This window comes from Rhinolophus sinicus, chromosome 3 (genome assembly GCF_057876585.1).
Source record: "Rhinolophus sinicus isolate RSI-liver-muscle chromosome 3, RSI-T2T, whole genome shotgun sequence".
Classification (NCBI taxonomy): domain Eukaryota; kingdom Metazoa; phylum Chordata; class Mammalia; order Chiroptera; family Rhinolophidae; genus Rhinolophus; species Rhinolophus sinicus.
The window spans coordinates 174825095-174850394 of record NC_142503.1 but is presented as its reverse complement, the minus strand read 5'-3'; the positions used below and the strand labels follow the sequence as shown (position 1 = coordinate 174850394).

Genomic DNA, 25300 nt, shown 5'->3' with positions numbered 1-25300 from the left:
TTGGAGGATGGCACTGGCTCTCTGGTATGCTCACATGATTTGGAATGACAGCCATCCCTCTGGGTATGGATAATGACCAGACTCACGAGGTTATTGCAGCCGTCGTGTCAGGAAAATTAGAGAAGCACCTCCCTGGCATCTAGTGAGGAGTGGGCACACCGCTGATTTCGCTTGTTTTCGCCTGGGCAACCAAATGCAGCCTGCTCCACCCTCCTCTCGCTCTCTACCACTGCCCTGTTCCTCTTGTGGTCCCCCATGCTTTCCCTTAATCTCTTTCCTCTCTTCGTTATTCTTTGTCCTCTCTCTCCCACTCTCTTTGGATGCCCTACATTCACATTGATCAGTGGGGCACCCCAGCTTGATTCCCATTTCACAGCTGTTTTCTGGTGCCCACGCCCTGGCCTGTCCCAACTGTCCGGGGGGAGAGCAGGAGCTTCCTTCCATCTCATGACGTTCGTGATGTGGGTTAGACTCCATTTATTGGAGAATGGGGATCTGACCTCACTGCCCTTTCCTGGGCCTGTTTATGTTGCCTCCAGCAGGGGACGAGGATGAGGATGAGTCAGGCGAGGAGAGGCTGCCATCCTGCTTTGACTACGTCATGCACTTCCTGACAGTCTTCTGGAAGGTGCTGTTTGCCTGCGTGCCCCCCACAGAGTACTGCCATGGCTGGGCCTGCTTCTTCGTCTCCATTCTCATCATCGGCATGCTCACAGCCATAATCGGGGACCTGGCCTCTCACTTTGGCTGCACCATTGGCCTCAAGGACTCAGTCACAGCTGTTATTTTCGTGGCGTTTGGCACCTCTGTGCCAGGTGAGAGCGAGGGGTATTTGGGTGTGCAAAGAGAAGAGTACTGGGTTTAAGTGACCCCTATACTTTGCTTCATTATCTCCCTCACCATCCAGACTGAGCTTAACAGCCTCTCTGCCCCAAAGGTACACAAAAGTCAGTCAACGGGATTAATGATGGCTAACATTTCTTGAGCACTTTTAATGTATCAGGCACTGTGTCTGCTAAGCAATTTACATGTTTTATCCCTGTGATGCTCACCAAAACCCTATTCAGTAGGGACAGTTATTATGCCCACTTGACGGAAGAGGATACTGAGGCCCACAGAGGTTAAATTACCTCCCCAAGTAAGTGGCCCAATTTCTTAGCCTACACATTATATGAATAGATATTGTTCTCCTTCCATCTCCCTCCGGCAGTCTCTGAGAGGCTCAGGATGAGCCGGCTTGAAGATGTCATAATAGAAATGCCCACAAGCATTCTTGCCTCCTCTACTTAGAAGGACACCTGTGAGTACAAAGTGTCTCCTAGCAAGACAGGCAAAGAAAGCTTAGTGAGCTCTTGTCCTTTCATGTGATGAATTACATTTTTTTTTTTTTCACAAACACCTAAGGATGAACAGGCATGAGCGCACATTTATTCATTCATTAGACAAACATTCACTGAGCCTGGGATAGTCCTGTGCTAGTTGCTGGAGCTATACTCTGAGGCAACACAAACATGCTTCTCCTCTCCACATGGAGTTTATAATCTAGTGATAGAGACGACACTCAACTACTATAATGAAAATCATCTCAATGAATTCTATGAAGAAAAAGTGCAGGTGCTATGCAAGTGTAAAACGGGGACCTGGGCTAGGCTAGGTCAGGGATGGCTTCCAAGGAAGGTTCCATGTAAGCGGGGCTGGAATGAGGAGTCTAGGTTAGCAGATGGAGAGGGGCTGCAGTAACTCAGGTTCCTTACTTAGTTCAGTTGGGATCTCTAGGGCGTCTCAACCCTGAACTCCTGCTGGCCTTCCAGTTGCTACAGAAAGAGAGCGCATCCTTCTACAAAAGGATTAGGCTGAATCTCATCAAACGACTCTGCTGGCTGGACCCGGGGAAACCATTCCTGGACCAAGAAAACAAATCCTCTGAAGAATAACCGAATCTGCGTCACACTCTAGGAAAACCTCTTCCCAAGACCCCAGCACTGACCAATGGGATTGATTACTTATACATTATTTATTATATCTAAGAGGTTTGGTTATTACAGAAATGCATCGGGTGGTAGAAAATTAAATGGATGATTCAGAAAAGGCTTTGTGGAGGACATGCCCTGTGATCTCTGTTCTCCAGGCCTCAAGGGACGGGAACTATTAGAGAGGAAGGAGTAGATATGGGGAAAAGGAACAGACGGAAGAAATTGTAGAGGGTCAGAGGCAAAAAAAAAAGCCAGAGGTTTTCTCTGGGAGAGCTGAGAAAGTTGGCAATGAGGAGGCAAAGCCGGGCCGCGGGGGGAATGCTTGGGGCACTTCCAAGTCCTTGCAGTTGATCCAAGGAACAGCTGGCAGCCTTTGGGGCTGGAAGAAGGTTATGCTGTGGTCTACTCAGCTGATTTGGGGCTTTGGCTCAAACTCTTTGGATGCAGGGCATACAAAGGACTTTCGTGTGAGGGCTTTAGGGTCAAATCTCTTGCTAACTTCCCATGTGACCTTAGGTAGATTCCTTGACCCTTATTTTCCTTCGCTGTGAAATAAAAGGGTGGCTCGATGCCCCTGCCAGTCCCTCCAGTGCTCACAATCCATGTCAACATCTAACACCGAGCAGCCTCCCGGGCCCATGTACTAACTGCAAAGGCAGAGCCCCTCTGTCTTGAGTCCACAACTCACCCTGCAGGCCCTCCCTGAAAACCCAGCAGCACCTAGCACAGTGAGGAATTGCTGAGGCATTGAGCAACAACTGCCTGTGTGACGTGAGTAAAATGCCCCCATGTGACAGCTACAATCAGCCACCTACTACTCTTAAGGAGCTTCCCAGGATGGCAAGACTCCCTGGTGAGATATTACAGAATAACAAACTACCCTCACTTAAAAAAGAAATAGTCAAAAGGGAACAGTAAACCCACCCGGTAAATATCGACCAGAAAAGCCCTTAGCAATCTTTCAGACTCTGCATGGGAAGCTCAGAGAAGTGGAGGTGACTGGTCCAAGGCCACACAGCTTGTGAACGGCGGCTCGCCTCTCCTTCCTGGGCTCCACCTGCTGGCCCCAGCGACCTTTTACACTCAAAGGTAGGCCCTCCACGTGTCAGCTCCCGCCAGCTCCCGTTTGTGTCTGCTCTTTTCCAGATACATTTGCCAGCAAAGCCGCCGCCATCCAGGACGTGTATGCAGATGCGTCCATTGGCAACGTCACGGGTAGCAACGCCGTCAACGTCTTCCTGGGCATTGGCCTGGCCTGGTCCGTGGCCGCCATCTACTGGGCCCTTCAGGGACAGGAGTTCCATGTGTCCGCCGGCACGCTGGCCTTCTCTGTCACCCTCTTCACCATCTTCGCGTTCGTCTGCATCAGTGTGCTCCTGTACCGCCGGAGGCCCCACCTGGGCGGGGAGCTCGGCGGCCCGCGTGGCTGCAAGCTCGCCACGACTTGTCTCTTTGTGAGCCTGTGGCTCCTCTACATACTCTTTGCTACGCTGGAGGCCTACTGCTACATCAAGGGGTTCTGAGCCACAGACCAGGCCTCCAGCAGGGCAGACCTAGGACCTCTCCTGAGAGAAGGGCACTCCCCTCCAGGGACCTCTCGGGGATCAGCAGCCCTGGAGAGGCAGCTTCGGGACTCGAGCCCCAGGAACCTCGCCAGACCTGGCAGTGAACTGAAAGGGCAGAGTCTTATTCAGTCAAACAAAATGGAGGAAGCACCCACCTTCCCAAGTATTTAATTCAATACAAACCAACAACAGCAACAGATCCACTTCCACCCACATCCCTGACCTATAGCAAAGATCAGACCCTTTCGCCATCTTCTATTTCACCTTTTCTGATTATTCCTGTGCTTCTACTTTCCTTGGGGGCAGGGTTTCTCCTGTCTGTCCAATTTGATGCATCACTGTTCTCACTCAGCTGGTAGGGCTTGAAAATTAGTCATAGCCATGTGGCTGGTTTGGGGTTCTCTTTTCATTGTAATCGTTATTGTGGTTGCTTTCTTTTTCCATCAGGTTTTGTTCATTGTTTGTTTGTTCATTTTGTATTTTCTTTCTGAGGTTAGTAACAAAGGTGCTGTGAAGGAATTCAAGGTCTGAGCCAACGGATAGAGGCATTAATTTTTAGACACATACTCTCCCCCTCTTACTGGGTAACAGCTGTTTCTTGCCTCCGTCAAGGTCCTGTTCCCTATGTCCTTTTTTTCTATGAATTCTTAAGTAAACTGATGATGTTTGGGTGGAAGTAAGTTTGCACATTCACACAGGGCACTAAAGAATGGGGTGGGGGTGGGGGTGGCAGTGGCTGGAGCAGGAGGAGCTTTATATGCTTAGGTCAAAATCAAATCTAAAAGAAAAAGTCATTGTTCTGTTCCCTGCCCAAGCCTTTCAAATTCTGTCCCGTGGTGTCAATGTTTATCCTTCTTCAGGAAGAATCACCAAGTGGGAGAGATGGGACAAAAATAGGAATGGTGATGACAGAGGGCAGCTGGGGAAACAAAGGGACTTTTGCCTTCTTGAGTATCTTTGGCTTTGAATCTGAGGCAAGAGAGAAGGGATGTCCCACTAGTGAGATCTTTAAGGGGAAAGATTATATTTAAAATGTCAGTGCTCCTGAGAAAGGTCAGCTGCACCACCTCTCACTGTCTGATGCACCATATTAAGAGGTCTGACTACATTTCTTGAGATAATACAAAAACTTAGAGGTTTATAAGAAAATAAGGGGCTCCTTCCTCTCTCTTGGACCCCCAGGTCATGTTTGAAAGCATTTTCACAAGATAGGAACTGGAATTCCTCATCTCTCCCACATTCCTGCTTGTTTTTAAACCTCCTGAAGCTCTTTTTCCAGCCTGTGGGCTATTTCTTGCCCCAGTAGGAGGAATCTTAGTTGCCATAATATCATGGAACCTGGGTTTGAGAAAAAGAGATTGCTGTGCCCTACAGACCTTTTCCCAATAAATTTTGAAGGGACCTGGCTTTAAAACACACACACACACACACACACACACACACACACACACACACACGAAATCACCACCAAACTGCCCACAGATCTTTAGGCTTTCTGCATTGACATAAATGCATTTTTTAAGGGAAAAAAATAAAACACCTGTTTAATTTTAAACACATTTTATAAGAAAAAAATAACTAAAAAAGAAGCAGTGCTCATGTCATAAGCTATGTTGACAGTTGCCAGTGGAAATGTTGGGTTGGTTTAAAAAAAAAATAAAAGCTATACTTATATCTCTCTAAATACAGCTTGCTTCTCCCCATGTTTCTTCAGGAAAAGGTCTAGGGGGCCACCTTGGGTTTCTTCTGGAGCAGATGCGGTTGAGGCGAAGCTGTCATCTCCTATTTGTATCTTCTATTTGTATCTGTCGTCTCCTCAGATGCCAATGTGCCAGACCCAGTATTTTTAAAGCAAAAAATACTTCAGGGAAATTTCACTTGTGAAAATGTGAACTTTAAGACGCTGGAGGACATAAGCAGTAAAGCTGCAGTGCCTAAAGAGGAAACAGCTTTTTGTATTAGAAAAGCACGGTGGTGCAGGGTTCCAACTAGGCAAACGGTGCCCTGTATTTGTTACCAGTAGGCATATTCATTCATTTGTATACTCATCATTCACTCAACAAATGTATTTGGAACACCTTCCGTGCTTTGAGCTACATTCTGGTGATATACGAAGACTAAGAAAAAGTTCCTAACCTTCAGAAACTCGCAGTCCAGAGGAAGAGGTAAAACATCTTTTAACCAAGGCTCTTTTGGTTACAAGAAGCAGAAACCCATTAAACTAGCTCAGGCAATGGAGGGAAGCCATACTATGCAGGCCTGGGGTGGTGTCCTCTGGAACCCGAAGCAGGAGGCACAGCAGGCCACAGGGGCCTGCACACTCTCAGGGACCACGGCCGCTCTCCCCTCCCCAAAACCACTGTCTCCCGCATCCCTGCTTCCTTCTCCCTGTGGGCCTATCCCCTTCTTCTCCCTTCCAAGGTGCTTCCTGGGCTTTGCTTGTCTTGCACATGGCCCAGCACAGCCACCACCAGCCCCGACGCTGTATCATGACCTCACGGCTCCATTCCCAACTAGCTGGACCATCCCTTTTTTCCCCGCTGGGTGCAAATTCTCAGTGAAGACAATGTGCCCAATTCCGCATCCCCAAAGGGCCATTCCCGAAAGGTAGAATCCTTTGCTGAAGGCTGTGTCCTGGTGCTTGGGGTGCCTGTGGACTGGTTGCTTTGTATCCACTCCTGGTCTGAACAACTCAGGTAAGGAGAGGAGGATGGCAAGCACATCATATGTCCTATTGCCCTTTCCAAAGGGTAGTGGCAGAGGCACACATTCATAGAATAATTCATCCTTTTGTAGGATAGAGTGGTCACTGGGAGGCGGCTGCCCAGCCAGGACTGTAGTTCCCAGTCTCCTTTGCATTTGGCTGGGTTAAAGGGACCAGCTTTCACTAATGGAATCTGAACACAAGTGACGAGAACCACTTCAGAGCCAAGGCAGTTAGACGTGTGTGTGCCTTCTTTAGCTTTCCTCCCATCTGTGGCTGAATGAAGAGGACTCCCAGGCTTCAGAGAGTGGCAGAGTCGCAAAATGGAAGGAAAGTGAGTTCCTGGATCACCACGTGGAAGAAAGCCACCCGCTGGCTGGGACCATCCTAACTGGCTTACTACATGAGTGAGAAATAAGCTCGCATTTTGCTAAGCCACTGAAATACTATTTATGACAGCAGCTAACCTTACTCTAAGTAACAAATGAATCCAGGGGCGGAATGGTGTGGCTCAGTCAGTAAAAAGTGCTGAAAATGAACACGTACACAATGGCTGGCAAGTTCTTTTTCACGCTGACTAATATACAGGCCATAGGGCCAAGGAATTGCAAAAGGACCTCGGCAGTGCTCTGTCAGATAAGGTTGACAAGCAGTTTGATTACACACACACACACTTTTGTATGTATCATCTAGAATCCTAGTGTTAAGCTAGACGTAGTGGGCTTCAGAAGCCATCTATTAAAACCTCATTTGTGGATCAGGAAACTGATCCAGAGAGGAGACGGCAGAACTAGTTAGTGGTGGCATCTAGATTAGTACCCAGTTCCTCTCTTCAACCCTCTTTCCCATTCTCTATGGTTCATCCCAGCTTTTCTTTGGACAAAACCTGACATCTGAATAACCCAGAAATGACCCCCAAAAGAGGATACATGGGCATAAATGGATTTCATGATTTTGTATTTACCATTTAATCGCCTAAACGGCATTTTTCATTTTCAACTTAGTTGCTGGCACAAAAACACTAAAGGAGCCTTTTAGCAGAAGCCTCTCCCAGCCTGCGTTTTTGTGCTGCTCCCCGTGCTGTTGAGCTCCATGCTCCGGCCACGCCCACTATTGTTACTCTGTGACTGTGCCACATCCTCACTCCCATCGCCTTGGAGCTCTCCCTTTTGTCTTCCTTCAACACCAAGACCCCTCACCAGGGCAAATCACTATTTCTTCTTTCTTCAAGATCTTCCTTCAATGTTACATTCTCTGTGGAGTCTGATTCCAGGCTGAGTCAGTGTTTCTTTCCATTGTGTTCCCATGGTGCTCTGTTTATGCCACGCTCAGCGCACTCGTGACACAGAGCTACTGCTTTTATTTGCACCTTGGTGGCTTGCATACTCCAGAGGCTCTTCCCCATTAAAGGCAGATACTTTTAATATCAGTGGCCAAGAGCAATGTGACCTGTACCTATGAGGAGTTGTGTCGTTTACAAATAGCCTTCCATATGCATGTGTTTTGGTTGGGTGAAAATAACAGGGGAGACCTGACATCTTCCCCAAAGATAACATGAAACTGGAAATAGCTCTGCGACTAGCCACCCAGCCCCCATCCCAATCTATAAAAGAAGGTTGGCAAAGAGATAGGAGGGGGAGAGGTAAGAACCCCTGGCCTGCTTGCTGCCCTCCTCCTTGAAGCCGAAAAAGTGGGGAGGCTCTGAGAGAATTGCTCCGAGGGATTTCGGCTGGCTGCAGGCCTGGCATCTCATTTCCCAATTGGACATCTGTGAAGCCGCAGACTTGCTGACCAGCTTCTTTTACCTAGTGATGCAAGAGAGAAGACAGAGAGAGGCAGAGCCAGGACAGGCGGCCTTGAGGATCAACCTGGACCCCACCATTAGGTGTGGCAAGGCTGTGTGAGTTTCCCATGGATGAATGGGTGAGTCAAGCATGAGCCAAATTACAGGTACGAAACCACAGGCAAGGTCCTTAGAACAAAGTGGATGTGGGGTATGTCGGCGTGGGGAAGCATGGAAGAGCTCGAGCCTGAGCTGCACTTCCCACAGAAAGGTCCTGTGCAGTGCGGAGGCCCCACCCGAGGACCCCACATGGGTCCCATATGAGAGCCAGCATTTGGGCACCTACAACAGAGAGAGAAGCCAGCACTGTCTGAGGAGCTGCCACATGTGAAGAGGACTACAGCTGCTTGTTAAAGACCCTCGCGGTTTTTCTTCCCTCCTCCCTCCCCGTCACCTCAGAAGAGCTGAGTCTTGCTTGATAAATGGGGGAGGCATTGTCTCAGAGCCTGGTCGGAGTACCCCTGCTCTCCTGCAAACAGTCAGGGTGGCCAACTCAAGATGGTGCCAGGGCAGACAGGAAAGGAGGAGCCCCATCAAGCTGGAGACTGAGGTTTGTCCTGGGATGGAACTGAGCTTGTAAATAGCTGAAGTCACCAAGAAGTTAGGGGACCTGCCCAAGTTGTCCTAGGGGATCCACCACACAGTGGAGGACAATGTAGCCGAGCCCAGCGGAAAGTAATGCCTGCAGAGGAAACGTTTCATATTTGTACCTCAGTGCGCTCAGATTCCTCATCCGACTATTTTCACCCAGAGGCTCCTGTGGGGACAGAGTCCCAGAGAGCAGTTTCTAGGCTCTCGGCCTCCCATGGAAAGGTGCTGGCTTGGGTGGTGGTTGGCTGTCAGCTGTGGCCAGTTGGCCAATTTGCCACTGATATAAGTGCCGTGGCTGCACTGGTTGGTTAGTTGTTGGTAGGTTGACAGAGAAGCAGATGGCAGATTGCGCATCAAGTGGCTCCTACTTCCTGTGTCTCCCCGGCTGCCAGCGAGACTGGGGTGCAGGAGGACCCCTTGTTGGGGTACTGGCAGACGTTTTCTTCTGTGTCTCCAACCCAGCCGCCAGCGAGACTATAGTGGTATGAACCCCTTATCCATGGCTCCGTTGGCGTTCCTTTTTGGCCTCACCATGTCCTGTGTTCTTAGGCGGCGAGCGGGAGCAGAGTGTCTGCATGACAGCTCCCCCCTGCCCTCTCCAAGTTCTCCAACACTGGGGGTGTGACCAGTTACTGCAGGGCCACAGTTGCCTTAGATATAGTTTCCAGGTGGGGTCTGGGAGCTCACAGGAGGGCAGGTGCATTTTCCTGGGTGGGAGCAGTAATTCTCATAAATGTGATAGGTCTGTCAGAAGTAACGTACAGAAAATATACCATGTAAACTGTGAGAAGCAAGTCTTTTGGTTCTTGGACAATGTAAAAAGAGCAAATTTTCACTCAATATAGAAGAGAAAACGCAAAGATAATCTACGTTGTGATAGTCACCAGAGTTGTTCACCAAATATTCTAGTTCTGGATACTTACCAGCTGCCTTTGAGTTAGGTGGGACCATGTGATTCGCTTTACTTTAGTCATTGAAACGTGAGTGAGCAGTGACATATATCACTGCCAGATGGAAGCTTTGTTTTTGGACCCTGCAATCATGGAAGATGTGGAAGATGGAGCCTCCCTCCGCCTGGGTCCCGGAATGAGAACAATAAAGAGAAGCGCCCTGCTGACATGATGGATATGTTGCACACGATAGATATGGAAGAACACCTTTGTGATGGAAGCCATTGAGGTTTGGGGAGTGTATGTTACGCAGCCTGTCCTGGTCTCTCCTGACTGATTCTCATGAGGCCCTTAGGAATGTGCCCATCATCTTGTGGAGAGACCCCATCCAAGTATTCCACCATCAACCATGTGAATGATCAGGGTCACCCTGGTCGGGGGTGCCACATACAAGATCGTGGACCATTAGCTAGAGTCAAAGCTTGGGCTAGGAAGACGCCAGGCAAAGGGACCTCCCCCTTGTTAAAGAGTGCACCTCATTAAAGGAAAAACAGGTAGCACAGACAGGAGGGCTGAGGCTGCACTGATGAGGTGTTGGGGGGGGGGGCAAAATACTCTCCCAGAGGTGGCAAGAAATGACAGTCGATACCTGTGCCCTATCCTTAGCACAGGCATTTAGTGGGCTGGCATATAACCGAGGTCATGACCCTTCTCCGTATCAATTCATGAAGTCACACAAAGGGGAGTAGTGATCCACGCCCTAGCATTGAGGGCTTGATTTGGTAGCACTCCATGAAGGAAAAGGTCAAGTTTTGCCTGTCCTCACTTGTGCAATGGAACAAAAGCCAAATACCACAGACCAGAAGATCAGGGTGCCTGAGAAGATCAGCCTCCTTGGTGGGCACACCTGTAACCTTATGGGTCATTCAGGAACTTGGGAGCAAGTGGCCAGAGAACCACAGTAGCTCTTTGTGAGGACAGAGTCCCAGAGAGCCATTACCAGGCTCTCGGCTTCACATGGAGGGGCGCTGGCTCCGGTAGTAGATTGTCATCAGCTGTGAGTGGTTGGCCATCAGCTGTAACCAGTTAGCCAGTTAGCTACTGATACAACTGCCATGGCTGTGCTGGTTAGTTGGTTGGCTGGCAGGCAGAGAAGTGGACGGTGGATTGCCGATCATGTGGATCCTACTTCCTGGTCTCGCCCGGCCGCCAGTGAGACTAGGGTGCAGGAAGACCCCTTGTTGGGGTACTGGCGGATGTTTGCTTTTGTGTCTCCAACCCAGCCGCCAGCGAGAATACAGTGGTATGACTCCCCTATGGCTCCGTTGGTGTTCCTTTTCGGCCTCACCATGTCCTGCGTTCTGGTGGGGGGAGCGGGAGCTGAGACCCTGCATGACACTCTCTCTGGGCTTTTTTCTATAAGGGGGGGTGGTGCTGCCAGCTGCCCATCCTACCCAGCTCCTCTTGGGAAACAGAGGTGGGTCCTGGCCTGGAGGCCCCTCCTCTGATAGCATCATTGGGGTTCTGACAAGATGCCTGGCCCCAGAAGCAGTCATCGCATGACATCCTGGCTGAAAATGTCCCCAGTCTCCTCCCCAAAGAGGCAAGGTGTGGCTCAAGAGCTTCTTGGTGAAAGAAGAAACAGGATGGACCTTGCTTTCACTTCTCCTTGACTCTTGGTCTTACTATGGAGAAACGAGCTCTTTTTGGAGAAAGCAGAGGAAAGCCAAATGGGGGCTGCCGGCTGGCTCTGAAGTCAAGTGTGAACTCAGACCTGCCTCACACCACATTGGGTCTCTCTGCTGAAGACTAGGTCCACCCTGAGTCATTCCCTGAGGTCCTACGTGGGCAAATGCCTCCCTCATTTCTCTTCCCCAAATTCCTAAAGCCTATGATAGGCCCCTGCAAATTAGCGGCTTTTAATAAGACCCTAAACTGTGCAGAGAACAAACGCACTCACGGCTGAATGAAAGCACCTGGGGTCTGAGCTGGAAAGACGGGAGAAGGTTGCTGTTCTAGTCCCTTCAAGGAAGGCGGCTGGGGGAGTTGGTACAGCTCTGGGCCTGGACTCAGAAAATCTGAGGGTGATTCCTGGCTCTGCCTTTCCCAGCCGGGTGCACCCAGCAAGTGGCTGAACTCCTGAGTTTGAATCCACACGTCTGAATGGGGCTGCCTGTCTCACTGCGCTGGGGTGAGTATTAAATATGACAGATCCTGTGACACATCAAACAGCGTCAGTCAGCACTGGAGGAGGAGGGACATGTGTGACCACATTCAAGGGATGAGACCCTTTCCCAGGAAAGCCTCGCTGGAAAAGAGGCTGGGGAAGAATTCTTCAAGGGGCATTGCCTTCTGTTCATCTGCAAAGGACAAGGGCGTAGAGTGTGGCAAAGGAATGTGGAGGAGGTTCTCAGAGGCTGGTGAAGAAGCCACTTCCTGAGACAGCTGTGTGTGTAGAGAGAGGGGGCAAAAGAAAAAGAGGCCAAGATCATTGGAGGAAATCTAGAGCGTCATCCCTGCTGCCAGTGCTCACCTGAAGTCCTCCAGCTCTGAGAGTCAGGCCAGCAGCCTCAACTTGCGTATGTGTCCCACAAACCTGGGGCACAGATGGCATGAACCCCATTGGGGGCCTGCTCCCCACCTACAGCTGCTTCTCAGCCTGGGGTCTTGTGATGTGGGCTGGGGCCAAGGTGCCCACTCCCACCAGCCTGAAGCCATGGAATGGGCTTCCCCCCAGTCCCGCCCCCGAAGTGCTACCGGAGACAGTCCAGTGATGGTATGGGTGGAGGTAAGCGGGAGAATTACACAGAGGGCACAAACACTGTAGGCAAGGGCCAAGAGGATCAATGTCCTCACAGCAAAGCACAGTGCCACCTCGTGGCCACATTTGGCTTCTCTTCTGGTCCAGCAACTCGGACTTCCTAGGATCAGAGTGGAGGGAGCCAAGGAAGACACCTAAACCTTGTAGGGAATGAAGTCTTTCCTAAAGGCTTCAGAGGAAGCCACCCAATGAAAGAGGCAACAGCCACCAAGGTTGACGCATTTTTATTTTTTATAAAACAAGCTACAAATAGTCTCCCTCCCTCTTCACAAAGGAAAACCACACAACACAGCCTACACACGAGAAAGAAGATGACTAGGGGAGAGTCTGATTTCTACAGGAGGTGCCTTCTCTATGTTGACACGCTTCCCCCAGGCCAGAGAAGGGCTTGGGGTCTCCTGGGAGGTCCATCCAGCTCCAGCACACAGTTTTTTGGGCCAGGCTAATGGGCGAGGGCTCCCTTTTCACCTTAGTAGGGGGCCTCCAATCATCCCCAAGACAAGCACTAGGACTTTCGCCAGGACAGCAAGAACTTTCAGATCAAGTCCCAGAAAGGCCATGCTTGTCCCTGAGGGGCCCTCCCCAGAGCTGGGCCTTGAGAAGGCCAGTGTTCCTGGTGCCAAAGCTCTCCAAACCAGGGCGGGATATAATCCTGCAAGGTCATGCACTTATGGGGACACCAGGAGGGGCGACAATGTGAGGCCACATTCCCAAGAGCAAACTGACAAGGGCACCAGTCCTGGGGTCCCCACCCTCCCTCCCTGCTGCCATGGCTGCTCATGGGAAGAGGCGCTAAGTGTCACTTGTTGCTCTCTGTCTGAATAGACCTTGTCACCTGGGCAGAGGAAGCTGTGCATCTGACCCAAAGGCTGGGCAGCCCCCATTGGAACCCTGGTAAAACGTCTGTGGAAAGACAGGCCAGGATTTCCCCCTCCTTAGGTTATCATCTTTGCATTTCCAGGGGAGGCAGAAATAGGAGGCCCAAAGTCAGGGCTGCTCTGGAATTGACCTCAAGCCTAGAAGCCCTTACGAGCACTGGAGGGAACAGGAAGAATGTCAGTATTGGGTTAAACAATCAAACCAGTCAGTTACCAACAAGGTGACTGACCCAACTCCTCCCTCGGGCTTGTGTTGACCACAGCGGAGTGCGGGTGGCAGTGGGGGGGAGGGGAGGAGGAGGACGTGGAGGTAAAAAGCCGTATGACCTGGCAGCCTAGGTCTCCGAAGCCTCATCTGTGGGAGACTTCTTGTGGGCACCGCACTCACCAATAGCGCTTTCTTTCCTCTTCCCTCTGCTGCTTAAACATGAAACATCTACAGATAAAAGGCGCCACTGTGTGCCTTTTTCTTCTTTGCCTCCCCTCTCATGCTTTACAGAGTAGATGCTAAATGTGGGTAAAAATGTTTCAACTGACCTAATGCAAATCTGCTGAGGATATTTGCTCTGTGTGTCACTAGGGTCCTGGGGGACCCCCCCTATCCTGGGCCACCTGGGGGTCTGGATAACAGGAACACACGGGAGTGGGAGGCATGGTGCCTGAGCTGGCTACTGCCCTCCTTCCAGGGCGACTCCCATCTCTCCCCCAACCCAACCTCCCTTGAGGAGGCCAACCGTTACTGGCTTGTCAGCCTTGGTAGCTATGGCACAGGGCAGTACCCTACTCCACCAGGAAGGAACTGAGGGAGTCTGCAATATCAAAGGGCTCCCGTCCATATACACACAGGGGGCAGTTTCCAGACATAATGCAGGTGGGCTGGGGCTACAGTCCTGGGTTCTGGAAAGCTGGGCTGTGTGTCCAGAACTCCCACAACCCAGAGCAGGGTGAAGGAGGGGAATAAACAAACAGCAATGCCAATGCCTGTACAAAAGAACTATACAATTTACATATATATTTATATACAGTATATAAATCTCTTTCTTCTCAGTCCCAACAATATCCTCCCCCCACAAAAAAAAACCCTAAAAGTTGTCAGTAGCAGATCCAAAAACTTACAATAAAAGAGAAAATAAACAGTCTTTCTTCCCTTTCCTTTTCCCACTGTGGTATTAGATATTGGTGTTTACAAGTGAAACCAAAAAGAAAACACGCAGATAAGAGTTATTAAAAGTGCAAATACAGTGGGCACCACTCATGTTACATGGGCTTTGGCTGGGCCACGGGCAACGTCGAAGGTTAGGTGTCTGATGATTCGTCCTGCTTCCCTGGTCTCTCTGCCTGCCCTGTGGTTTTCTGCTCCTTAGACGAGGCGTCCTACTGAGAAGGCGAGGTATAAACAAGAAGTTAGAGCTGGGTTTAGGTTTCAGCGAAATCCAACTACATTTATCAATTTTCCCCAAAGAGCAGTCTTTTCCACCTGCTGTTAGATATGGGGCTGGACGGGACACAGCTAGCCTAGACTTGCAGATAAGCCCATGCTTTACCTGCCTATCTCTTACCACCAGGAGACATCATAATGGCAACTGGAACAAGTCTGGCATTCCAGAAAACAGGCTTTGCCTAGGAAGCCCATTGGGGGCGTGCACTCTGCACAAACCACACTTCTCCCAGATGCCAGCCTTTCAACCTGGGGCTGGAGCAGAAGTGGCAGCTGCTTGTTTACAGGTGGGGATGTGAGGCTCCTCATAGCACTAACCAATCTTTCTCTTGTATCCTGAGCAAAAATTAAAAATGGGAACCTAAGTAACTCGGCCAATCCCTCCACACCTACTGCACTACCAAAGCTGCATGAGGGGGCCCAGAGAGGGGACCCCAGAAAGAGGCGACTTACTGAATGGGTTTGTGCCTGCTTGTTTTCCCTGGGGGAAGCTGCCAAGACTACGACCTGCAACAAACAGGAACATACGACACTCGAGTGGCCCTGACCCAGGGAATTGGTAGAGCTTCTATGCCTTGGTCCCTGTCCCCTTCAACCTCCAGAATGAAGAGTTGCCTTGGGAAAGAGCCAGAGGTTGTGGGTCGTGCTTCCTGTTCTGTGGGTGTCAGTAGCCCTGTTCTGCCTGGGGGACCCATTGCTACCCATCACTTTGAAACAAAGTCCCTTTTCCATGAGGCAGGTCCCCACTGGGGCCTCTTTGGTGCCTCCCCTCAGCTACTAGACAAGAAGGGCTTTGGTGCTGATGGACATTTGCAGAAACTTCTGGGATCTGGTTCTCCAAGTCACAGAATGTCAGAGGCGGAAGGAATCTTAGCGATCTTCTGGTCCAGCCCCTTTACTTGACGAATCTGGAAAGTGAGACTCAGAGCAGTTGAGTGACTTAACCAGGGTCCCAGGTGTGTTCTGTTGACACCTACTGCACCCCATAGGGAGGCACCTGCAGGGCCCAGGTTCCTAAAGGAAGGAGGAGGAGCAGGGGGGCAAGCACATCAAGAGCCGGGCCAGCTCCGGTGACCCCTGGAGGCTGTGTGGCTTTGGGCACGCCCCTTAACCTCTCTGGGTCTGTCTATCGAAGGGAGCTGGGATGACAGCTGTGCTGCTTCTGCTCTGCCTCTGTCACAGGATTGCCTTGAAGACTGACTGAATTCATGGAGGTGGACAAAGGGCCTTTGAGGGGTAAACAGTGTTGTGGAATCCACGCCCACTCACTGGTCACGTGAACCTATCGCTCAGTGTGCCCCAGTTATGCTAACCTTCCTTAAGACCTGAGAGAGAGAGAGACAGAACATGCGGTGGGATGGGGTGCAGGGTAGATATCAGTATATCCAATTTTACAGAGGAAGAAACAAACTTGGAAAGATAGGCAGCTGAGAAGTGACAGAGCCAGGTTGCCTGGCTCCAGATCCCATCTTCACCTGCTCCATCCAGCACCTGCCTCTGTCCATGGTGAGCAGACAGCTCTAAGCACATATAGAGAGGGACCTAGCACAGCACTGCCCAGGAGCTGAGACTCGGAAAAGAAAACGGCTCTCCTTCGGGAAGGCTTCGTGCACTAATCCCTTTACCTGAGTCACGTCAGGTAATCCTCAGAGCAATTGTATACGATCGTTATAAAATGATCAAATTACCCCCATTTTATGATGATAAAACTAAGGCTTGGAGATGGCACAGCTTTAATGTGGTGAAGCAAACTCAGACCTGGCTCAGCTTCCAGAACCATGTTTTAACCACCAAGGAGGGCAGGAGGGACCCAAGCCTGAACCCAGGGCAGAAAGCATCCTTGGGCAATTCAAAGGGAGAGCTGGCTTTTTTTTTTTTTTTTTAATGGAGGAATTAGTATCCACCCTGCCTCCATCACGGGACGGTGACACTAATCCTGATGAAGGTGCTTTATAAACTGGGAAGGACCGATTAAGAAAGAGGCCCCAGCCCGCAGAATGTCTGGCCTTTTCATGCTGCAGAGAACTTACCTCCCCAGTGAGGAGTCTGGTTGCTAAAAATACCTGTGTTCAGGAGGCATTTCCAAAAAATTAGGTCCCTCAGACAAAAAGCTACATTTACCCCCAAACACCATGTCCTCCCTGGCCCCCTTCTGTCCCCCCTCCTGGCATGCAAGCCCTTCTCAGCCCACCAGAGGGCACTACATGATACCAGATGACCAAAGCATGGGGTCCATTCCCTACATACCATCTACCCAAGTGGCTTTCTGCCATTCCCCAGAGCAAGGGACCAAGGGGACCTGCCTGTAGCTCATGGGTATGTTCCTCTACTACCACTAATTTGCTTTTGTGCATTCACCATGCACCCGGTACTGGGCTAAGTCCTTCACACGCACCATCTTGTTAAATGTTCGCACCAAATCTGTCAGGTAAATAATATCTCTTTCTTGCACATGAGGAAACTGAGGCTCAGAGAGTTTAGGCAACTTGCACAAAATTACAGAGCTAGTAAGAGACAGAGCTGGGGGAGACCTGGTGCCCGGCAAGGCTTCCAAGGAAGGTTAGGAAGCCTCCCAAAGCTCTGTGGACCCAAGGTAACCACACTCAGCCTCCCCTGAGCCTGTGTGCTGCAAGAAGCAGAACTACCAGCACGGGAGAGGACCGATGGCAGCGTCTCTGTGAATTCATGCCTGCTCAGACCAGAAGTCCTCCTGGGTAGGCCTGGGGTCTACACTAACACTAGGTGGTCTCTTTCCAGTATTGGTCCCCTGCCTGTGCTCTGAGATAAGCACAGGTTCCAAGTGTGTTAAAGTGTGCTGTCACCACAAGGGGCAACCCCTCATCTCATGGGTTGCTATTAGGCGCCATGCACTGTGCTAGGTGTTAGGGATTGAAAAGACAGCCCATGGCTTCAAGGGGGAATCAGAAAAATAAACTGCAATACGTTGTGATAAGCGCTGCTGACAGAGGCAATAATCTTATGAAGAATAGCAATATTGAAATTTTATTGAGTTTTTCCAACATCTCGGGCACTATGATAAATGCTTTCACTCATTGTCCCCCTGACTCAGCACAAGAGCCCTATGAGGTAGATACTATGGTTATTCCCATTTTACAGATGAAGAAACTGATGTCCAGAATGGTTGAGTAGCATGTATGTGGCACAAGAGCTAGTCTGTGGCAGAGGCAGAGTTTAAACCACGATGTTGCACTATGTCTCAGGGACTCAGAGTACTGTGCGAACAGAGAGGCATCCTCATCAGACAGGGGTGCCCAGAGCAACAAGGTTGCTCAGCCCAGAACCCAGCCATAGAGGGCGCAGATCTGAACACTGCGTACCTTGTGGTCACTAACCTCTGCCCATGCTACCCTCTGGGATTACACGGCCAACCTAGGGTTAGAACAAGGAAAAGCCCTCAGGTCTCTTCCTAAGCGATTCCAGCTTTTCCAAAGCTTCCGTTTCACACAAGTCAGCATCACCCAAATCAATATCTTCAGCCCAGAACCTTCACCTGCATGACAGACCCACTCATCCTTCGGGTGCTTCCTTTAGGCAACTTGATATGTTCTAACCACACTCATGTTCTGCCACGTACCCTCCGCCCGCTCTGCTCTCCCTTCCATGTTGCCATCCCAGGGATCCACCCTTCAGTTGTCCAAACCTTCATCCCTATATCCACTCAGTCGCCGAGGTCTGCAGTGCTACCATCTCTTTATCCCCAGATGTGTTTTTCTCACACGTGGCCCCTATTGGATACTATGCCTTGCTCATCTCCGCTCTATTTCCGATAGTGCAGCCAGACTAATTTTTAAGCAAAACTGATCCTATAGTTTCTCAGACTGGACCCCTTCGACAGCTTCCTACTAACCTTATAAAGTCTAAACTCTTTCACCTTGCCTCCCGCACCCTCCCCTCTCCTGCCATCCTCAAATACGCACTTCAGTCATACTCACATCTTTCACTTCCTCTAAAACTCTGTTTCCTCATCTCTACATCTTTGCTCTTCATTTGCCTCAGCATAGAACATTCTTCCCTGGCCTGACCTCTCTGCTTCGCCATCGCTTACTCATTCTTCAGGTACTGGTTTAGATCAGGATTGGCAAACTTACCTGTAAAGGGCTCGATGGCAAATATTTTAGGCTTTGGGGGCATGTACAAACTCTGTCATTTCTTCATCTTTTTTAAAAAAAATTACATTCCTTTAAAAATACCAAAACCATTTTCTTGCCCACAGGCCATACAGAAACAGGCTATGGACTAGACGGGGCCCACAGCCAGGGTTTGCTGACCCCAGGTGTAGATATCAGTTCCTTCATGAAGTTTTCCAAGCTGATTAGATGCCTCTACATATGTCCCTACAATACTCAGCACTTGCTTGCCTGTTGAGCAGAATCCATGCTCTCCTCCTCTTCCAGGGCTCCCAGCCTTCCTTACTGTTGGGTGTGGTCTAGTGACTGAGTTCCAGCCAGTGAAATTAGATCATGTGTGTCACTGCCAGACTGGCTCAAAACTCCCCCACACGTACTACTCCATGCTTTACTCCAGCTGGCTGGCTGGGGATGAAGATGACCCCCAGGGTGACCTTGGAAGTCACATGATGAAGATGGTGGAGTTACTCTTAGCATGGATCTCAGAGTGACTGCACAAAGCAATCCCCACTCCTTCCTCCTATCCCCACACACATGCACGCACGCACACACACACACACACACACACACGCGCGCGCGCACGTGCGCGTGCGCACACACAATGACCTAGAATCACACTGAACTACTACACGGGCAAGATGAACAAATCTCCACTATGTTGAGCCATTACCTGTGCAGGTCTACTTGTCACTGCACCTGGCCTATCCTCATACACTCTCATAGCACTTACCACAATGTATAGAAACACTTTCCTATGTGTCTCCTCAGTAGACTGAGGAAGGATAGGGACCTTGCCCTTCAATTCCTCCACTGTACCAGGCATTGAGCACGAAGCATAACACACTCCAGGAAATAGTTGAACAAGTGAGTACCAGGGGTGCCATGTGTTGGGCCCTGTGCCTGGTGGGCCGCGTACTGGAAGGCCAGGAGCACAGGGACGAGCACCCACCTTCTTTGCTCACACCCAGGCAGCCCTTCAGCTCAGCCAGCGAGATGACCTTGTCTTTATTCAGGTCGCAGTAGTCGGTGAAACGCCGGGCGCACTTCTTGGGCTTGGCTTTCTTCTTCACGTAGCGCTTGAAGGGCTTCATCTCCCGCTTGTTGATGTCATTGCTGCTGTTACTGTCCAGCTGGCTGAAGTACCAGTGCACAACTCGCTCCTCCAGGGTGTGACTGGGGTCTGGCTCTGAGAACCTGGGCCATAGGCAGACACCCCGCCCCAGAAAACACAGCTCAGGCTCCTGCAGGAACTGCCAGCCCCACCTCGGTTTCCTCACCACCGGTCAGGTGCCTGGGCACTCGTGCTGGGCTGCTGGCGGCCAGTTAGAAATGGCTCCTCCAGCCAGACCTCCCAGACCCGCCTGGCCTGTGGCAGAATCAAGCCATCCTCTGCAACGTGAGCCTCAGGACTGGATGATTCATTTCTCAGGGGTCGCCAAGCGGGCAACTCTTATTACATGAACCTGCCTCACCCTCTACATAGCTTGGAATGTTTTTATACAAGATGGGTGCTCAAGATCTATTGGCTGGATTTAATTCACCTGAGAAAACCACAGCTGGGATCCAAATTGTCCATGTCCTGGCCTAACTTCAGTGCAGGAAGCTGTTCTCCACACATGAATGTGTACACTCACATCAACGAGGCCATGGGAAAGTGTGCTCTGAGCGCACGCCACACACCCAGCCCGGGCCAGGTCCTGGGAGGGCTTCCAAAGTCAGAGGGGAGCCCCGACTCAAGCTGCTCACTGTCTCAGCGACACAGAGCCCAAAACGTGAAACCAGGCAGGGACAATTCAATGGGAAGTGTGAAGTTCCCATGGTCTGTCACTGTCAGCTACTGAGTGCAGTAGGAATTGAGAGACGAAGGCAATTGAGATGGATACAAACAGAGGTTCTAAAACTGACAAGTCCCAGACCTACGAGAGGTGAGTCTCTCCAAGACGTTTTAAGTCCGGAGGTCTAGGGTAGGCGCAGGAAGCCACACGTTAACTAGAACCCCCAGGGGATTCTGCTGAGAAGCACTGGACTAGAGTAACCAAGAAAGTTTCCTGCTGTCTGGATGCTCTGTAATGACAGGGACTAACACAACCCACATGTGTGTCGTGACCCTACAGTGACAACGTCTACATGTGTAACTACACATGTCCTACCTAGCCATTTTCTTTACTTATGCCTCATCTTTCCCCAAAAAGGATTCAGGGTGCTAGCTAATACTTAAAACTTTTAAAACTAATGATGGACCTGGGGAGTCCCATGGCTCCCGCCCCCAGAGATTGACACTGAGTGAATGTGGGCCAGGCCCTTGTGTCCAAATCCTGGGCAACTTTCCCTTGGGAGGGGGAGTAAGACTGAGCTTGGGAGCTCCATACATTCTAATACGTAGCATGCAGGGCACTGGGACAAACCACGTGACTGCCACGCTCACAAGTGTGGCAGAGGGACTTGCTGCTCCACAAGGATCCGAGAGCAGTGGTTCAGGGCCTGAAGCTGTACCCAGCAAGAAAAACACTCAAGGCACTCACCAGTGCCTTGGGGTTCTTCCCTGGGGCTTGCTGAGTTTTCCAGAGGGGAGGGGACCCTCCCTCCCCCCTCCCCTATGAATAAGCCAGCAAACTCCCTCCTCTTCCTACCCCCAAGTGACTTCAATGTTTAGGGAACAAGAAGTTTCAATACCAGAAAGAGCCTGCTAAGTGCCCAGGGCTCATTAAGCACATTGCAGTCTTAGGCGGGCCCCCCTGGGTACCCTGAACTGATTCCAGGAGAGTGCAATTAGTGGACCTGCCAGTGGGACCTCATCCTGACAGGTTTAATGCAGGGAGGACCTGGGGAAGGCGGGAGGGACCGGCTGCTTCTGGCTCTTTGGGAATCTGCTTCATCTGTCATGGAAATCAGGCTTGGGGGGCGGGGGTCTTTGTAACAGGCAGGCAGTTATTCAACGCGCAGTTCAGATTTTTGTCTCTGCCAGTACACGGGTGTCTTTAAGCGTCCTCTATTTTACCTACAACATTCACTGTCAAGCCTGCTCCTGCAGGGTATACCAGGTGGGCTGCAGAAAATCCCCTATCAGGATGCTCGTGGCGCAGGAGCACCATGCCTGCCTCTGCCTTCTCCTAAGCTTGAGGGAAGACCCTCAAGTGGAGGAGAGCCAGGAGGAGCCCAAGGGAGCTGCTTCAGCTATTCCCACCGGAGGCTTTCTAAAGCAGCCAGGAGTGGGGGTTGGGAGGAGAGGCCCCCTCCAGTCAGGGGGCCATGAGAGTCCCAGGCAAAGGCAGCTAACCTTTAGGCTCAGCATAGCGTAATGTCTACCTAGAGGCTGGAATAATAAAGCCTCAGTCACTGAGACGGGAAGGGATGAGGTCATCCGTTTGGACGCCCTGCCAGGAGAGACTCGCTGCCTCCAACATGTATTCCTGGGGCTCGTGCCTGCCCAGTTCTCAGTACCCCCAGTGATGGAGCTCCCTGCACCTTCCTTTGGGTTAGTTTGCAGCAAGAAGCCTCTCTTCTCCCCACTTTGCAACCTCTAAGAGTTTCCTCCCACATGGAGTGACTGTCATCTGGCTCCTGCTCCCTTTTCCCTCCCTTTCTTCTGACTCTCTTCCTGCCCTGTCTCTTTCCCAGAGAACCATGTTCCTGACCTCCTTACTCCCAGCAGGACCTCAAGCCCAGAGCACCCGTAAGTTCTGACTACTGGCCTCCTCTCTTCCCCTCCTGACCCGTCTCCTGGGGGCTCCAAGGACACTTCCCCAAGAGGGGATCTCGGAAGCCTCTCCAAGCAGTGCCTCTGGATCTCTCTAACACTGACACAGCCCACAGCCCTCCCTGTGGGGCCTGAGAGGCTTGCCTCTTCCCCAGTTAGGGTAGGACTCTCTGCTCTGAATGCCTGTGACCTCCAGAAACCCATCTCCCCACCCGCACCTCCCCCCGTAACAGAGCCCAGCTCCACGCGTGAAGCTGGCAATGCTAGGGTCCTACTTGGGAACCCAACATTTTGTTCAGGGCAAACTCCAAATGCATTTAAAGCAAGAATTTCTTAGCTTGGGGGGATCACGGACCTGTCTGAGAACCTAAACAAGCCATAGTCTCTCTCTAGAAAAATGCACACACACAAAGAATTCTGCAGACTGTAGAGGTTTAATGGACCCCCTAAACTTCAGCCAAGGTCATGGACTCAGGTAAAGAACCCTTGATTTAGAGGAAAGGAGATTCTTGCCATGACCCAGAAGAATGTTTAAGCATGAACCTTCTGGAAGAAGATGGGGTGAGACAAAAGACAGGAACCAGGAAGGGTTTGGGGGAGGTTCCCATATTTCCAACAAAATGTAATAGAAGAAAGGAAACTCCTGAAAGCATCTGGTTTAAAACTCTGTAAATCAAGTTTTTGGTTTGATTTACAACAGTCTTAAGTCCAAGACCTACCATGCTTCGTATAAGATCAAGGTAAGACTGAGATCTATTGGGAGTCCTGGTTTACCAAGGACTGGGCATGTGTGAAAGAAGACACAAGAGGCCTCTGTTAAATAAGAAGCCACGACTTTCCTGGGAAGCGCTGGATGGGATGGGGCAGGAGGCCCTCCCTGAGAGTTTCCAGGAATCTCTCAAGCAACCTTGACTAGAGTCCTTGCCATCACGGTTAGCTTCCCCAAATTTATTCCTGACCTCAAAGCCATACCCCACTGATCCCTCCAGCTCTTGTAGCTTTCTAGAAGGATCCTTTAAACACTTCGGCAACTTTCACTCGCAGCTCTAGGCTTACACTGGCATCAAACTTCCAACCTTCCCCTCACACCTGCACACATAATCCCCACTGGAGACCAGGACTGCTGGAATTCAAAGCTGGTCATCAGGCAAGGGCTGGGGACCCTACATTAGAGGGTGCAATGGTTCCTTAAGATAACTTAACCGTGATTCACTGGTCCATGCTACGGGCCTCCCTGCAGGGGAAGTTCCACTCCTACTAAAAAGGCTCACTGGGTACATAGAGCATCCAAGTTTCCTTGGCTATGGTGTGAAAGACACAGTAAAATATTGGTGTCTGCCCTTCCACTGGGCTATTTGGTGGCTGTCCCGTTGACTCCTGCCTCCAGGGATAAGGAAACTGACTAGAGCCAGGGCCCCCACTGGACTGGCCTCCCTGAGTCTTCTCCCAAACTGAGAGGTGGCAGGTGCCGCCCTTCTCCTGTAGCACTTTCAGTTTTGCTTCTGCAGCCTGAACCCCGCCAGGCCTTGGCTGCAATGCACCGCTGGAGAGCCAACCCCATTTACCACAAGGAAACTTGCTTCAGCCAAGATCTTGGGCCCAGTTCTGCTGTCTCAAGCAGTTTTAAAGAAGGTGAGGTGTTACGGCCTAGAGGCACTAGCCAAACCAAGCAGACCAACTGAGCTCCATCTGGACTCGGGTCCAGGCCCTGCCAGCTGTGCGGGAGGGTGGGGCTGGGAAATGCCAAGTCAGCCACATTCCAGCCTCTTCCTTGCAAGGCCATCAACAAGTAACCAGTAACCACACTGGGCAGGAAGGAGGAAGCCACAATACAGATGGTCTCTCCTTGGGGAATCACGTGAAGGGCCAGGAGGTTCTTATGGCCCATCCCATCTCCCCTCAAAGTTGCCTTTCTCTAGGGTGAGTGAAAAAAGGGGAGGATTCCCCCGCTGAAGAAGATTCTTCCAGCTCATATCTCAGAACTCTTCCTTTGGGACTGATAAAGGGTACAGAATTGTACACCTGAAATCTATGTAATTTTACTAATAATTGTCACCCCGCTTAAATTAAAAAAAAAAAAAAAGGCTAATGGGTACCATGAGACGACTGATTCAAGGGAGAGCTCTTCCCTGGTGGGAAGGACTGAAAGGATAATTCAGTCATCCAACAGATCTTCATTGAGAATGGCTGCCATGCAGGCTGCCCTCGCCATGCACCAACCACAGATGGGTCTGTGGACACCCCATGCTACTTTGCCTATTTTTAGATTTGGGTGGCACTGCTTTCCCTCCACCCCCACCCCAAATCAGGCTAGAAAATCAGAAAAGGAAGTAGATACCTTACTCTCTTCCATTCTCTCCATCTAAGAAGTCTTCAAACCCTATTGATTTCATTACTGAAACTTCAGGAAATCATTCCTTCCCCCATAGCTTTAGTCCATGCTTCCTCGCCTTTCACTCTGACAATTGCTGCAGCCTTCCTGCCTCACCTGGTTCCCCTCCCGTCTGGCTTCCGTAGGAGTGCCCATGGAATCACGTGGCCCCCTGCTGCCCTCTCTGGCCTGAATCACAGGGCCCAGCATGACCTGGGCGCTGTCCAACTCTACAGCCTCTTCTCCTGCCTGTCCACAGCCTGCCTCCCAAATAGAAACCACACTTCTTGCAACTCCTTCCATAGGCCGTACCTGGTTCCTACCCCACTATTCCCAGGGCCCCCTCTGCTGGGATGCCCTTACCCCTGGTCCATCCAGGTC

The 25300-nt window shown here is 50.7% G+C and overlaps 2 protein-coding genes across 20 annotated transcripts in view; one reads left to right on the top strand and one right to left on the bottom strand.

Moving 5' to 3' along the window:
* Positions 1–5226, top strand: part of SLC8A3 (solute carrier family 8 member A3) — a 166909-nt gene extending 161683 nt beyond the window's left edge. For 12 of the 13 annotated variants that reach the window (XM_074327282.2, XM_074327279.2, XM_074327281.2 and 9 more), the window contains 2 exons: positions 540–815; positions 3120–5226. In XM_074327282.2, coding sequence (XP_074183383.2) covers positions 540–815; positions 3120–3496 — 653 coding nt within the window. In that variant the 3' untranslated portion in view covers positions 3497–5226. The remainder of the gene's footprint in view (positions 1–539; positions 816–3119) is intronic. The other variant, XM_088797388.1, reaches the window with a different exon arrangement.
* A 7369-nt stretch (positions 5227–12595) lies between these two features.
* SMOC1 (SPARC related modular calcium binding 1) overlaps positions 12596–25300 on the bottom strand; it is a 140543-nt gene continuing 127838 nt past the window's right edge. For 4 of the 7 annotated variants that reach the window (XM_074327290.2, XM_074327291.2, XM_074327295.2 and 1 more), the window contains 3 exons: positions 19801–20045; positions 15157–15210; positions 12596–14642 (listed from right to left, as the gene is read on the bottom strand). In XM_074327290.2, coding sequence (XP_074183391.1) covers positions 14626–14642; positions 15157–15210; positions 19801–20045 — 316 coding nt within the window. In that variant the 3' untranslated portion in view covers positions 12596–14625. The remainder of the gene's footprint in view (positions 14643–15156; positions 15211–19800; positions 20046–25300) is intronic. The other 3 variants (XM_019733473.3, XM_074327292.2, XM_074327293.2) reach the window with 2 other exon arrangements.